This window comes from Salvelinus alpinus, chromosome 22, assembly GCF_045679555.1.
Source record: "Salvelinus alpinus chromosome 22, SLU_Salpinus.1, whole genome shotgun sequence".
NCBI classification, from domain to species: Eukaryota; Metazoa; Chordata; class Actinopteri; order Salmoniformes; family Salmonidae; genus Salvelinus; species Salvelinus alpinus.
This window is the reverse complement of record NC_092107.1, coordinates 10,633,014-10,649,171: the sequence shown is the minus strand read 5'-3', so window position 1 is coordinate 10,649,171 and position 16,158 is coordinate 10,633,014. Positions and strand designations below refer to the sequence as shown.

At 43.0% G+C, this 16,158-nt stretch overlaps 1 protein-coding gene across 2 annotated transcripts in view; it reads left to right on the top strand.

Moving 5' to 3' along the window:
* The window catches only part of LOC139549711 (transmembrane protein 255B-like), a 46,367-nt gene extending 30,209 nt beyond the window's left edge, over positions 1 to 16,158 (top strand). For both annotated transcript variants that reach the window (XM_071360407.1, XM_071360406.1), the window contains exons 5-9: positions 1,408 to 1,488; positions 1,664 to 1,749; positions 10,711 to 10,870; positions 14,483 to 14,599; positions 15,680 to 16,158. In XM_071360407.1, the coding sequence (XP_071216508.1) occupies positions 1,408 to 1,488; positions 1,664 to 1,749; positions 10,711 to 10,870; positions 14,483 to 14,599; positions 15,680 to 15,814 (579 nt within the window). In that variant the 3' untranslated portion in view covers positions 15,815 to 16,158. The remainder of the gene's footprint in view (positions 1 to 1,407; positions 1,489 to 1,663; positions 1,750 to 10,710; positions 10,871 to 14,482; positions 14,600 to 15,679) is intronic.

The window sequence follows — 16,158 nt, the reverse complement described above, 5'->3', positions numbered from 1 at the left end:
TTTAATGAGAACAAATACAAAATACAAAAAGAACAAGAGAATCAAAATGAAAACCGAAACAGTCCCGAATGGTGAAAACACTAAAACGGAAAACAACTACCAACAACCCATAGTGGGAAAACAGGCTAACTAAGTATGATTCTCAATCAGAGACAACGATCGACACCTGCCTCTGATTGAGAACCATACTAGGCCAAACACATAGAAATATAACGTATAGAACAAAACATAGAAAAACAACAGAATGCCCACCCCAACTCACGCCCTGACCAAACTAAAATAAAGACATAAAAAAGGAACTAAGGTCAGAACGTGACATATCTACAGTATGTGTTGAACGGCGTAGTACATAACTACTATCTGTTTACAACGCCTTAGCAAAACCCCTTCTGCTTTTAACATATACAGTACCAGTCAAAAGTCTGGACGCACCTACTCATTCCAAGGTTTGTCTTTATTTTTTACTATTTTCTACATTGTAGAATAATAGTGAAGACATCAAAACTATGAAATAACACATATTGAATCATGTAGTAACCAAAAAAAGTGTTAAACACAGCTTTGCACACTCTTGGAATTCTCTCAACCAGCTTCATGAGGAATGTTTTTCCAACAGTCTTGAAGGAGTTCCCACATATGCTGAGCACTTGTTGGCTGCTTTTCTTTCACTCTAAGGTCCAGCTCATCCCAAACCATCTCAATTGGGTTGAGGTCGGGTGATTGTGGAGGCCAGGTCATCTGATGCAGCATGGACTCTACAAGATGTCGAAAGCGTTCCACAGGGATGCTGGCCCATGTTGACTCCAAAGCTTCCCACAGTTGTATCAAGTTGGCTGGAGGTTCTTTGGGTGGTAGACCATTCTTGATACACACGGGAAACTGTTGAGTGTGGAAAACCCCAGCAGCGTTGCAGTTCTTGACACACTCAAACCGGTGCGCCTGGCACCTACCACCATACACCTTTCAAAGGCACTTAAATCTTTAGTCTTGCCCATTCACTCTCTGAATGGCACACAGTCCATGTCTCAATTGTCTCAAGGCTTAAAAACCTCTTTAACTAGTCTCCTCCCCTTCATCTACGCTGATTGAAGTGGATTTAACAGGTGGCATCAATAAGAGGCCATAGCTTTCACATGGTCAGCCTATGTCATGGAAAGAGCAGGTGTTCCTAAAGTTTTGTACACTCACTGTATATATATTTTATATCCGTCTTCTGTTTTATTGGAGAACTTTACAATGCCAGAACGATATGGAGTGTAATTGGTAATGCTATTCAAAAGGTGTGTGCTGGAAATGGATGGAGTCATTGCAGCTGTCTTTAAACTATACAACTGCTGTCTATTCAATTCTCTCATGCATTAAGATATCATGTCTCTCTGTCTCTTTCTCTCTCCCTTCCCACACCAGGATGTCCGTCCTCTGAAAGCAGGAAGATGCCAGTTTTACACGAGTGGAAACAGCTACATCTATGAGAATTACTATGCCTCTGTAAGTACAACTGCACTCATAGCAATATGACTTACTGTGTCAGCTATACCGTCCAATTCAGAAAATACGTGTGGTACATACTGTCTGGCAGGGGGAAATCACCTTTGACTAATCTCTGCCTGTACTGTACCTGTCACTCAATACTGTTGATTGGAGTGTCTGTCACCTCTTGCAGGTGCCGTGCCAGGGTCTGACGGAGTCATGTAAGATGAAGGTACGCAGTGGGACCTGCTACTGCTGCGACCTTTATGACTGTGCCAAGTGAGTCAAAGATACACCAACGTTAAAAGGTCCATCATGTAGCTTTGTGTGCTACCCAACACATTTCTGATGGAAATGTTATAGATCTGTCATTCTTATTGGACGCAAGCCTGATAAGCGGTACATCCAACCAATAATAAAAACGCAGTGCTAAAATAACTTTATATACAGTATGTGTGGTAACTCACCCCTCACATCAGCAATGTGTTGCACCCACCCACTTGTGTGACGCTTGGAAGGCATTTGGTGTCAGAATGTTCTTCACACATTGGCTATCACAATGATAAGGTGTGGAGTGATTGTGACCTATTTAAGCTGAAGTAGGCTCAAACTAGCGCAGAGTTTGTCCTAGCCAGGTCACATGGTGTACAGACCAACTCATCTCACTTCCCATCATTCGCTGCGCCTTCACACCACGCTGCTCATTGGTAAGCAAATGCTCCTGCCACCTGTCTCTTCTTGACCGGTGTTTTGGCCCACTGCCCCACAATTTACTGCTTGCTTCTACAGAACCAAGTTGGTCATCTCCCGCTCGTATAGTGTATGTGTAGGCAGTATAAATAGTGAGCAAGTCCTCCGTTTCTCTCTGTTTGCCATACTGGTGTGTGACTCAGGTTTGTGTTGCTTGTGCATTTTCCATTTCACAGCCTGTGCTTGTTTCAGGAGGCAGGGTGCAAACCCACTGTAGCTAATAGCAAACTTAGTAAATTTCTGTCAAGAAGAGAGACATGTAAGCCCAGTTAGCCTACCTATCTTAGCTAGTCTGTAGTTTCAAATGGAGGTCGCTAACGAATGGTTTCAACGGTTTTATTTTTCTCTATTCTGGGACAATGTGGACTGTCCGGACTTTCAATGTAGCAGAGGACTACAGAGGCGATGTGTCTACTCTTAGCAAACAAGTAGAGAACTTACACAGGCTACTGGGGAATCCACATCCGCCTACTTTCTCCTCTACTCCAGTAACTGGACGCTGCTCTGGCCTGGTGGGAGTGTTGCCACCGTGTCGTCTATCCAATTTAATTAGTAGGATGCCTCTAGATGACTTAGTGGATGTTCCTATTCTTGACCCTGCCAACCAGCCGTGGAGGAACGTCACTCGCCGTGGAAGTCCCACAAGGAAGCCACTGTTAGCGTCACCTATGCTATTAATAGTTTTATATCAAGCTATCTTTTTGCTAGATGTGCTCATACCCATACGGGTATTGTCAATAGTTATTTTGTGCATATTTACCTAAATTCCACTATTAGCTCCACAACTTTAAATCCAATCAAGAAGCCTTTTGTGGCTAGCTCATCCAGTTCTATTGACTCTTGTGTCAACATGGATCCTCCAGCTGTTTTCAAATCTGACAGAGGGCTTGGACTGTTACATATAAATGTGTGAAGCCTGATGTCTAAACTGGACTTTCTGGGTGTCTGGGTGCATGACACTAGCCCTGATGTTCTGGTTATCTCAGAGACCTAATAATTGGACTATGGATAAGGATGTTGCCATTGCGGGCTACAGCATTTTCAGATGTGATAGATCAAAAAAGGGAGAGGGCTGGCTATTTTTGTAAGATCTTTTCTTATGGCATCATGCTCTCTCAGCATTTCTGGCCCCAAAAATGTGAGCTACTGGTTATAAAAGTGTCCATAAGCCCAAAATATATATATTTATTGACGCAGTCTACCGCTACCCCAGCCACAACCAGATAGGGTTATAAATAATTTCTGATTATTTATAACCCTATCTGGTTGTTTTAGGAGATCTAAATCTTGATTGCCGTACACATGCCTCAGATCAGTTTAAGAATATCGGTCTTGAGTTCAACTTGACTCAGCTGATAATGAAACCCACTCGGATAAATGTAAAAAACCTTGATTGACCTTATTCTGACTTACCATCCCCATAAATATTTGGTTAGTGGTGTTTTTGCTAATTATATCAGTGACCACTGCCCTATTGCTTGCATTACAAACACCAAATCGGAAAACTCTGACCATAGTATAATTGTGGCGCTCGTTCATGATCTATATTATTCAGATTTTAAATAATTATTCTACTATCTGCATACCAGATCCTATTATGGTACTTGAATTTTCCTCAAGCATTTTTACCTCTGGCTGATAAACAAGACCCTTTCAAACGACTGAGTAAAAAAAAAAAAAACTAACCCATGGTACTCTCCTGTACTTGCAGACCTCTTGATAAGAAATCAAGCCTGGGCCAAGGCTAGACAAACTGTCTCATTAGCTGATTGTCAGCTATTTAGGCAATTGAGAAATAAGTGCACTACCTCGGTTAAACAGGCCAAATCAAACCACTTCCTTAGCGCTATGACAGACTGTTAGTGATCCCTCTAATTCCTCTACTTCCCCGCCTAAGCAAGTAGTTTTAGACTCCTGCAAAAATGACAGAAAAATCAGCATTTTCTCAGCTGCTTTCCTATTTGAAAGAAATGGTGGTCATTTTTTATTTAACTTTAGTATCAGGACATTTTGCAAAAGTGTGGAAAGCAGCTTTTGTGCTACCTCTCCATAAGGGCGGAGATAGTAGTGATCTTCATAATTATCGACCCATTTCCAGGCTCCCTTGTCTACTAGAATCATTGGTCAATAAACAGAGACGTTATTTTCTATCTGTAAATTGTACTATAATGTTAATCAATCCAGATTCAGACCTAAACATAGCACCACTACGGCTACCATGCTTGTTGTAAATCATATTGCAATTGCCTTAGATGATAGAAAGAATTGTGCTGACAGACTTGTCAAAAGCTTTTGATACTGAATCAAATCAAATTTTATTGTTCACATACACATATTTAGCAGATGTTATTGCGGGTGTAGCGAAATGCTTGTGTTCCTAGCTCCAACAGTGCAGTAGTATCTAACAATTCACAACAATACACATCTAAATGTAAAATAATGGAATTAAGAAATATATAAATATTAGGACGAGCAATATCGGAGTGACATTGACTAAAATAAAATACAGTATATACATATGAGATGAGTAAAGCATTATGTAAACATGATTAAAGTGATTAGTATTCCATTATTAAAGTGGCCAGTGATTCCATGTCTATGTATATAGGGCAGCAGCCTCTAAGGTGCATGGTTGTGTAACCGGGTGGTAGCCGGCTAGTGATGGCTATTTAACAGTCTGATGGCCTTGAGATAGAAGCTGTTTTTCAGTCTCTCGGTCCCAGCTTTGATGCACCTCTACTGACCTCGCCTTCTGGATGATAGTGGGGTGAACAGGCCATGGCTCGGGCGGTTGATTGCCTTGATGATCTTTTTGGCCTTCCTGTGACATCGGCTGCTGTAGGTGTCCTGGAGGGCAGGCAGTGTGCCCCCGGTGACGCGTTGGGCAGACCACACCACCCTCTGGAGAGCCCTGCGGTTGCGGGCGGTGCACTTGTCGTACCAGGCGGTGATACAACCCGACAGGATGCTCTCAATTGTGCATTTGGAAAGGTTTCTGAGGGTCTTAGGGGCAAAGCCAAATTTCTTAAGCACCCGAGGTTGAAGAGGCGCTGTTGCGCCTTCACCACACTGTCTGTGTGGGTGGACCAATTCAGATTGTCAGTGATGTGTATGCCGAGGAACTTGAAGCTTTCCACCTTCTCCACTGCAGTCCTGTCAATGTGGATAGGGGCGTGCTCCCTCTGCTGTTTCCTGAAGTCCACGATCAGCTCCTTTGTTTTGTTGACGTTGAGTGAGAGGTTATTTTCCTGGCACCGCTCTCCCAGGGCCCTCACCTCCTCCCTGTAGGCTGTCTCGTCATTGTTGGTAATCGGGCCTAGTACGGTTGTGTCATCTACAGAACTTGATGGTTGAGTTGGACGCATGCGTGGCCATGCAGTCATGGGTGAACAGGGAGTACAGGAGGGGACTGAGCACGCACCCTTGTGGGGCCCCTGTGTTGAGGATCAGCGAAGTGGAGGTGTTGTTTCCTACCTTCACCACCTGGGGCCAGCCTGTCAGAAAGTCCAGGACCCAGTTTCACAGGGCGGGGTTCAGACCCAGAGCCCCGAGCTTAATGATGAGCTTGAAGGGTACTAGGGGCGGCAGGTAGCCTAGTGGTTAGAGCGTTGGACTAGTAACCGAAAGGTTGCAAGGTTTAGCTGACAAGCTAAAAATCTGTCGTTCTGAACAAGGCAGTTAACCCACTGTTCCTAGGCCGTCATTGAAAATAAGAATTTGTTCTCAACTGACTTGCCTAGTAAAATTTTAAAAAAATGGTGCTGAAGCTATAGTCAATGAACAGCATTCTGACGTACAGTTGGAAGTTTACATACACCTTAGCCAACTAAATTTAAACTCAGTTTTTCACAATTCCTGACATTTAATCCTAGTAAAAATTCCCTGTCTTAGGTCAGTTAGGATCACCACTTTATTTTAAGACTGTGAAATGTCAGAATAATAGCAGAGAGAATTATTTATTTCAGCTTTTATTTCTTTCATCACATTCCCAGTGGATCAGAAGTTAACATACACTCAATTAGTATTTGGTAGCATTGCCTTTAAATTGTTTAACTTGGGTCAAACGTTTCGGGTAGCCTTCCACAAGCGTCCCACAATAATTTGGGTGAATTTTGGCCTATTCCTCCTGACAGAGCTGGTGTAACTGATTCAGGTTTGTAGGCCTCCTTGCTCGCACACACTTTTTCAGTTCTGCCCACAAATGTTCTATAGGATTGAGGTCAGGGCTTTGTGATGGCCACTCCAATACCTTGACTTTGTTGTCCTTAAGCCATTTTGCCACAACTTTGGAAGTCTTTGGGGTCATTGTTCATTTGGAAGACCCATTTGCGACCAAGCTTTAACTTCCAGACTGTCTTGAGATGTTGCTTCAATTTATCCACATAATTTTCCTTATGTTATCTATTTTGTGAAGTGCATCAGTCCCTCCTGCAGCAAAGCACCTCCACAACATGATGCTGCCACCCCCATGCTTCACGGTTGGGATGGTGTTCTTCTGCTTGCAAGCATCCCGCTTTTTTCTCCAAACATAACGATTGTCATTATCGCCAAACAGTTCTATTTTTGTTTCATCAGACCAGAGGATATTTCTCCAAAAAGTACAATCTTGTCCCCATGTGCAGTTGCAAACCGCAGTTTGGCTTTTTTATGGCGGTTTTGAAGCAGTGGCTTCTTCATTGCTGAGCGGCCTTTCAGGTTATGTCGATATAGGACTCGTTTTACTGTGGATACTTTTGTACCTGTTTCCTCCAGCATCTTCACAAGGTCGTTTGCTGTTCTGGGATTGATTTGCACTTTTTGCACCAAAATGCGTTCATCTCCAGGAGACAGAACGCATCTCCTTCCTGACTGGTATGATGGCTGCATGGTCCCATGGTGTTTATCATTGCTCCCAAGGATGAACCAGACTTGTAGAGGTCTACAATTTGTTTTCTGAGGTCTTGGCTGATTTCTTTTGATTTTCCCATGTCAAGCAAAGAGGCACTGAGTTTGAAGGTAGGCCTTGGAATACATCCACAGGTACACCTCCAATTGACGTCAATTAGCCTATCAGAAGCTTCTAAAGCCATGACATCATTTTCTGGAATATCCCAAGCTGTTTAAAGGCACAGTCAACTTAGTGTATGTGAACTTCTGACCTACTGGAATCGTGATTAATTGAAATAATCTGTCTGTAAACAATTGTTGGAAAAATTACTTGTCATGCACAAATTAGATGTCCTAACCGACTTGCCAAAACTATAGTTTGTTAACAAGAAATTCTTTTTAATGACTCCAACCTAAGTGTATGTAAACTTCAGACTTCAACTGTATGTAGGTATTCCTCAAATTGAAGTGGGTCTAAGGTGTAAGGTAGAGGTGATATGATCCTTAACTTGCCTCTCAAAGCACTTCATGATGACAGAAGTGAGTGCTACGGGGCATTTGTCATTTAGTTTAGTTACCTTTGCTTTCTTGGGTACAGGATCAATGGTGGACATCTTGAAGCAAGTGGAGAGACTAGGATAGGGAGAGATTGAATATGTCCGTAAACACTCCAGCCAGCTGTTCTGCGCATGCTCTGAGGACATGGCTAGGGATGCCATCTGGGCCAGCAGCCTTGCGAGGGTTAACACACTTAAATGTTTTACTCACGTCAGCCATGGAGAACGAGAGCCCACAGTCCTTGGGAGCGGGCCACGTCGGTATCCTCCTTAGCTTGTCTGGGAGCAAGATGTTGGGGTCCGTGACGTGGCTGGTTTTCCCTTTGTAATCCGTGATTGTCTGTAGACCTTGCCACATGTCTCGTGTCTGAGCCGTTGAATTGCGACTCCACATTATCTCTGTACTGACGTTGTGCCTGTTTGATTGCCTTACGGAGGGAATAACCACACTGTTTGTATTCAACCATATTCCCAGTCCCCTTGCCATAGTTAAATGCAGTGGTTCACGCTTTCAGTTTTGCGCAAAACAATTCCGGTCAGACCAGCGTTGAATAGACCTTAGCACGTGTACTTCCTGTTTGAGTTTCTGCCTATAGGATGGGAGGAGCAAAATGGAGTCGTGACCTGATTTTCCGAAGGGAGGGCGGGCGGGGGAGGGCCTTGTAGGCATATCAAAGGTGAGTCGCAGTGGTCTAGTGTTTTCTCTAAGCGAGTACTACTGTTGACAGAACTTCGGAAGTGTTTTCCTCAAATTTTTATTTGTTAAAATCCCCAGCTACAATAAATGCTTCCCCAGGATATGTGGTTTCCAGTTTGCATAAAGTCTAGTGTAGTTCCTTGAGGGCCATTGTGGTATTGGCTTGAGGGATAATATACACGGTTGTGACTATAACCGAAGAGAATTCTCTTGGGAGGTAATACAGTCGGCATTTGATTGTGAGGTATTCTAGATTGAGGGGAACAAAAGGACTTGAGTTTCTGTATGTTATCACAATCACACCATGAGTAGTTAATCATGAAACACATGGCCTCCCGAGTGGCGCAGTGGTCTAAGGCACTGCATCGCAGTGTTAGCTGTGCCACTAGAGATCCTGGTTCGAGTCCAGGCTCTGTTGCAGCCGGCCACGACCGGGAGACCCATGGGGTGGCACACAATTGGCCCAGCTTTGCTCGGGTTAGGGGAGAGTTTAGCCGGCAGGGATGTTCTTGTCCCATCGTGGGCCAGGCGCAATGCACGCTGACACGGTCGCCAGGTGTACGGTGTTTGTTCCGACACATTGGTGCGGCTGGCTTCCGGGTTAAGTGAGCAGTGCGGCTTGGCTGGGTTGTGTTTTGGAGGATGCACAGCTCTCGACTTTCACCTCTCCCGAGTCCGTTGCAGCGATGGGACAAGACTGTAACTACCAATTAGATACCATGAAATTGGGGAGAAAAAGTGGTAAAAAATAATAATATTAAATCATGAAACACACCACGTCTTTCTTCTTCCCGGAGAGTTCTTTATCCCTGTCTGCGCAATGAACTGAGAACCCAGCTGGCTGTATGGACGGGGACAGTATATCCCGGGAGAGCCATGATTCTGTGGAACAGAGTATGTTACAGTCCCTGATGTCTCTCTGGAAGTAGATCCTCGCCCTGTGCTTGTCTAAGTTATTGTCCAGAGACTGAACATTAGCGAGGAATATACTCAGAAGCGGTGTATGGTGTGCATGCCTCCTGAGTCAGACTAGAAGTCCACTCCAAATACCTTTTCTCCGCTGGTGGCATCTTGGAGCGGCCTCTGGGATAATTTCAATTGCCCTGGGGTGTACAAACAAAGGATCCAATTCGGGAAAGTCGTATTGCTGGTGAGTTACCGCAGATTTGATATCCAAAAGTTATTTCTGGCTGTATGTAATAACACAAAAAATGTTCTGGGCTAATAATGTAAGAAATAACACACACAAAAAAAAAATACTGCAAAGTTGCTTAGGAGCTAGAAGCAGAGCTGCCATGTCTGTCGGTGCCATCTGAAGACCATGTTATATCCTGTTGAATAAGCTATCCTCAATAGGGTTGGGTACTGATGCTTGCCGATGGTTTCATAATTATCTCAATGAACTCAGGCCATCAAGGTAGATGGGGTCAAATCGGAGATCCTTGAGTTACATAAAGGAGGTTCGAAACTCGGCCTACTACTGTTTACAATCTATATAAATAACATTGGTAATGCTGAAAAAAAAATATCTATATTTGTGTGCAGATGATGCAGTGTTGTATTTCATTGCGCCATCGGTTGGCCAAGTCTTTTCATATTTGAAGTCTGATTTTCAAGCTACTACACAAATATAGCGAGTTTTCTTGTGTTTATCACTCATGCACTCATGCAGCACTCATGCAGAAACTTCCTATGCACCTATCATCATTCATTAAATTTAGACTTACAAATGAACATACCTGGCCTCAGGCTTGAATAACACTGGAAGCCCCTTTGGTCTCCACAGAGTTGGGTAAAGCTGCTTTTAGTCTCTTTGCGCCATTTATGTGGAACAACTTCAGAGCTCTCTTAAATGAGATGTTCTAGTCTCTTGGTCAGTTCAGAGTAATGACCGGAGACCTCTATGTTGATAAATGTGTCTGTTTTCTTAATATATTTTGTATATTGTATGTTTTTGATGTATTTATTCAGGACTCATCTGTAAAGAGACCCCAGTCTCAGTATTACTTCCCTGTCAAAATAAAGGTTAAAGCCTGGTTCATGTCTTGGATTCTTCCTAGGTTCCTGCCTTTCTAGGGAGTTTTTCCTAGCCACCGTGCTTCTACATCTGCATTGCTTGCTGCTTGGGGTTTTAGGCTGGGTTTCTGTATAGCACTTTGTGTAATCTGCTGATGTAAAAAGGGCTTCATAAATACATTTGATTGGTCTGAAAGAACTCCTGGGCCTGCCCAACTCATATCATACTACCTTAATAGTATAGCTTTATAAAGTAGCCTAATGTTATTCTATGAATGGCATATTAATAGCATAACTAGAATAATATTGTTATAGGTTTGGTTGTTAGTGACGTTCTATTGTCCTGTCTTGTAGTGGGGGCTACATAAACAACTACTATGAGTTTGTGGGTGTGCGGAGCTGCGGTGATGTGCTGTCCCTGTATGGATTAATCTGGGTGCTGACCAGCCTCAACCTGGTGGCCTTCTTCCTGGGTATCCTTACCACTGCCGTGCTGGGAAGCATCAAGGACAAGGTGAGAGACACAGGCTGCTGCAAAAACTACACGCTAATGTACCTGTGCAATACTTAAAGGTTTGTGGTGTATAATCAGGAGTCTTGAGCAGTACTTGCAGTTCAATCATATCCAGGTCTTATTCCATATTGTATTAAACTTAGGGAAAGGGATTGTGAAAAATAATCTAAATCAAGGTGGCATTCTCTTGCCCTGCAGGGCTGCTCTCCTCCCCATGCCAAACATTCTTCTCAGTAGACCACAGGTCTGTGGCAACGGCTCCTTATGAGCGATGTTGGGTGCGGGGCATAACCCGCCTTTAGTGGCGCTCTCCACTGCTGTGGTGCTGAAGCGTCATTCCTCTCCACTGTCCGTGGTTCTGGAATACTTTGGTACGTTATTTATATAGGCTCATTCTCAGAGCTCACAGGTTAACATTGCCTCAATTCAATTTGTAGCTCTGAAGATCTGAGCTGTAGCGCGATATGAATTGTTAGATACTACTGCACTGTTGGAGCTAAGAACACAAGCATTTCACTACACCTGCAATAACATCTGCTAAAGATGTGCATGTGACCAATAAAATTTGATTTGATTGAAATTTAAAGATAATTTTCGATTGAGCCAACATATGCAGTGTTTACCTTGAATGCAGTCTCTGCGAACGTGAGAACATTGCCTTTAAATTTCTATTGCACTGTAGTGCAGATCTTCAGTGCTACGGATTGACTCAAGGTCATACTGTTCTTCATTATAGGCACATTTTAGGGAATTTAAACTCGAAATTCAAAGTTTCTCCGATGTTTTCAGGTTGTGTAGATCCAGCTATGTGCCTCTCTAAATTAATGTAATAGATAAGAAAAACAAATCTGGAAGTTACATGGAGCTTATGTTTTCCATTTGATATAGCTGAATCTACAAAAGAAGACCTGGGACATGGACTTGTCCCAATAGAAGACGTCTGAGATCTGAAAACATAACTCACTTTAAGTACACTATACGTATTTGACGCCCTATTCCCCATATATTGCACAACTTTTGACCCGAGCGATGAAGGATCTAGAGTATGGGTTTCTAACCTCTTGCCGCTCAGATCCCTTTAGCGGGATCATTTTCGTCTACATCCGTTAAATTGCAGAGCGCCAAATTCAAATTAAATTACTAAAAATATTTAATTTTCATGAAATCACAAGTGCAATACACCAAAACACAGTTTAACTTGTTGTTAATCCAACCGGCGTGTCAGATTTCAAAAAGGCTTTACGGTGAAAGCAAACCATGCGATTATGTGAGGACAGCTCTCAGCAGACAAAACATTACAAACAGCTAGCAGCAAAGTAGATTGGTCACGAAAGTCAGAAAAGCAATAAAATTAATCACTTACCTTTGATGATCTTCGTATGTTTCACGAGACTCCCAGTTACACAATAAATGTTTGTTTTGTTCTATAAAGATTCTCTTTATATCCAAAAACCTCCATTTGGTTGGTGCGTTTTGTTCAGTAATCCACAGGCTCGTGCGATCACGACGGGCAGACAAATTCCAAATAGTATCCGTAAAGTTCGTAGAAACATGTCAAATGTTTTTTATAATCAATCCTCAGGTTGTTTTTACAATAAATAATCGATAATATTTCAACCGGACGGTAGCCTTTTCAATAGAATAGAATAGAGAAAGAAAAGGTCTCGCTCCCGGCGCGCGCGCATGCACAAATCTGTGGACATCTGGCTATCCACTGACGCGATGTGATCATTCTCGCAAATTTTTCAGAATAAAAGCCTGAAACTGTCTAAAGACTGTTCACACCTTGTGGAGGCCATAGGGAAAGGAATCTGGTTGATATCCCTTTAAATGGAGGATAGGCTTGCAATGGAAAAGTAGTTTCAGAAAAATAGCACTTCCTGGATGGATTTTCCTCAGGTTTTCGCCTGCCATATCAGTTCTGTTATACTCACAGACAATATTTTGACAGTTTTTGGAAACTTTAGAGTGTCTTCTATCCTAATCTGCCAATTATATGCATATTCTAGCTTCTGGGCCTGAGAAATAGGCAGTTTACTTTGGGCACGTTTTTCATCCAAACATCAAAATACTGCCCCCTAGCCTAAAGAGGTTTCTTTAAGTGCTTGGAGGCGAATCACATAACTGTTACTTGATTGCACCTATAATGCTATTAATGAGACCGACTGGTGTTTATACAGTAGAGTACAGTGAGTCCATACAAGGTGTTCCGTATCTAGCTGTGTTCCAGAGGAGTGGAGGTGAAGCCTCTGTTGACAAACACAGCAAGAGATAGGAGTTGTGGAGAGTAGCAGAGGTATCAAATTACAGGCAATTTCCCAGATGATATATCATGATGACTCCTATGGACATATGGTGTCAAGATGAAACAACAGTGTGAGCCGGTAGTGGTGTGGGCAGGTAGGGGTGTGGGCAGGTAGTAGTGTGGGCCCGGGGAGCGGTTAAACTTTTAGTCTTTCTTCTGTTATCATTGTTTTTCTGCTATAAAATCGTGCAAATACTGCCAGTGTTTGTTTTAGCCTGACTGGAGTGCAGGGTTGATTGTTTTGGGAATATTTTATTGTTCCATTAAGCCAGGCAAGCTCAATCAAGCACAGATCAAGTATTTACAATTATTTCAAATAGTATTTGAACCCAGGTCTGTCTGCTATAATATCCGAGCAAAGCTTGAAGGGGTGGATGGTTGCTAGGTAAGGCATATTCATACTTTCCAGATCAAAACAAATAGAAAAATGTATATTAGTTACCCAGCAATCCAGATTCTAAATGTCACGACTCACTAAAGAGGAGAGATATCTCTCTGGCGATCATCCTACATTGAATGTCCCCAGGAGAAACAGAATAGTTAACCGTTCCTGATTGAATTAGGGATGTGTGGAGAGGAGCTAGCGGGGAGAGAGAAGGGGCATATGTTCTGTGTTGCAGCACGATAGAGCTGGGAGACACAGCAGGGCATAGCCCAGGAAGACACACATCAACGTCAGAGATAGTTGCTTTGTTTTTTTTAAAATCTGAGATCCCCAGGATCCCCCACCCCTTCCTGTCTTATCCAAATACCATGGCATCGCTATAATTCTCTCTCCCCACCACTTCTGGTTGATGAACAGCGTGTCAGTGTGCGTGAACAAGCAGTTGTGTATGTGTGTATGTGGGGGGGGGTTGCACAGCTAGATATCGCTGGTGATGGGACGGATGTGGTCAGAGTTGGATGTGTGTTCATCCATGTGGCAGACCGCTGACGTGATCACATTGGGCCACATGGTCCCTCTCTCAGGCCAGGCCTGGGATTTGCCCTCTTCTGGGAAAGAGAGTGAGGAAGCCTATTGACTTGAGATCACACGATATTAGGGCTGAATAGTTGCCTACCAGAAATGCGTTGAATTTATGAGGTTGTTGCTCACGCCATCTTCATCTCCCAAACAATCCAAGTAAATTTTTTGGCAGATGAAAGCTGAATTATTTTTATTGACATCATTTTAGATATCTAGCACAAGCCTTATTGTGTGTGTATTTTGTGATCACATTTTGTTTCATAATACACACAAGAGGATCACAACACACTCATTACTTGTAAGAATGAACAATAAACCAACATGTGTGTGTCTTTTACAGAGGAGCAGCTCAGTGACCCTGTCGTCATCGCATTTCTCCGAGGGGGGATTTCGCTGCTCCCCCACTGCCCCCCTGCTGATGGACAACACCAACACAGGACACAAACACCTCTACCCGGTCAGTCTCTCACACACTCACTTGTCTCTACCCGGTCAGTCTCTCACACACTCACTTGTCTCTACCCGGTCAGTCTCTCACACTCACTTGTCTCTACCCGGTCAGTCTCTCACACACTCACTTGTCTCTACCCGGTCAGTCTCTCACACACTCACTTGTCTCTACCCGGTCAGTCTCTCACACACTCACTTGTCTCTACCCGGTCAGTCTCTCACACACTCACTTGTCTCTACCCGGTCAGTCTCTCACACACTCACTTGTCTCTACCCGGTCAGTCTCTCACACACTCACTACCGCCTTAACGGCAGCCAAAAATGGAGCCCACACAAGGTTTTCCCAGGACGCCAAATATGTATTTCAACAACAACCTCTGTTTCGGTCTTGGGCCTAAGAAGTCCTGTTATTGGTCTAGTAAAACTAAAGGAGAAAGAAAGGGGTGAAATACTGTACATTGGATGGAAACTCACAGATGTTCTGTGAGGACTCCCTCTGCCATCCCATATTGCCCTGCCGCCCTCTCGTAATCTGCCCACCGTCTACCTTACCCTCTGTATTAAAACAACTATTTAACTACTGGCTGCTAGAAAGACAGAGCACCAAGTAGCCCTATTAGATCATGCCAGGTGTATGCCTCAGCAGACAAAACAAGAACGGCCTCCAACCAATAAACCCCCAGAGAAAAATAACTTGTCTGAGAAACATTAGGCCTACCTCCATTTGGAATCTATTTTATTTGGAAACTTTTTAAAACTTTTATTTGCTTATCCACTCAAGTAAGTGATGTTCAAAGTCTGCTATTTGTAATTATTCCCAAGTAGAGTGTAGTTACAAATGGAACAATATTGTTTTCCGCTCAGCTGAATCAAACTAAGCTTTGTTTGTTTTGTGTTTGTTTATTTGGGATCTATTACGTTTACGTGGTTATCCACTCAAACTGGTTGTAGTTTTCAATTCAAAGTCTGTTGTTTGTAACTATTCTTTACCTGGAAGTAGATTAGTTATAATTGGAACAAATTAGCAAATTGTGAATACTGTTTAGCTGAATCCAACTAACCTTAGTGTTTTTGTTCTGCCTTTCAGAGAGCCTCCCAATACTTTGCCCCAGCAGCGGGGACGGAGTTCCCCCAGAGTGATTCGTCAGTACCCCCCGTCCAGACCCCAACCCCTCTCTATAACCTGCTGCCCTACAAGCCAGAGCTTTTCTGTCTGAATTAACCTCCCTACTCCAGCGTTCCATTACCAACTTGTCATACTACGGCCAGGAGTTTCCTCCAGACTCTCCTGGCCCTAGAAGTCACATGACATCTAGGGGGATTAGTATTTTGGAGTTTGTTTTGTAAGAGTTATGTATGGTGTACATGAAATGTAAATATTTTGAGCAATTTCGATTGATTTGCCCAAAAAATGTATGGCCTTATGACGTGCTTCTACTATCTAGGAAAAAGGTTAATTATTTAAGACCTTTTTTTGAAATGTACAATTTGACAAAATACATTTACTTTTTATTCTACATCTTAAACTCAACTGTATCTGCTAATAAAGTAATATTGGCAAAGTCA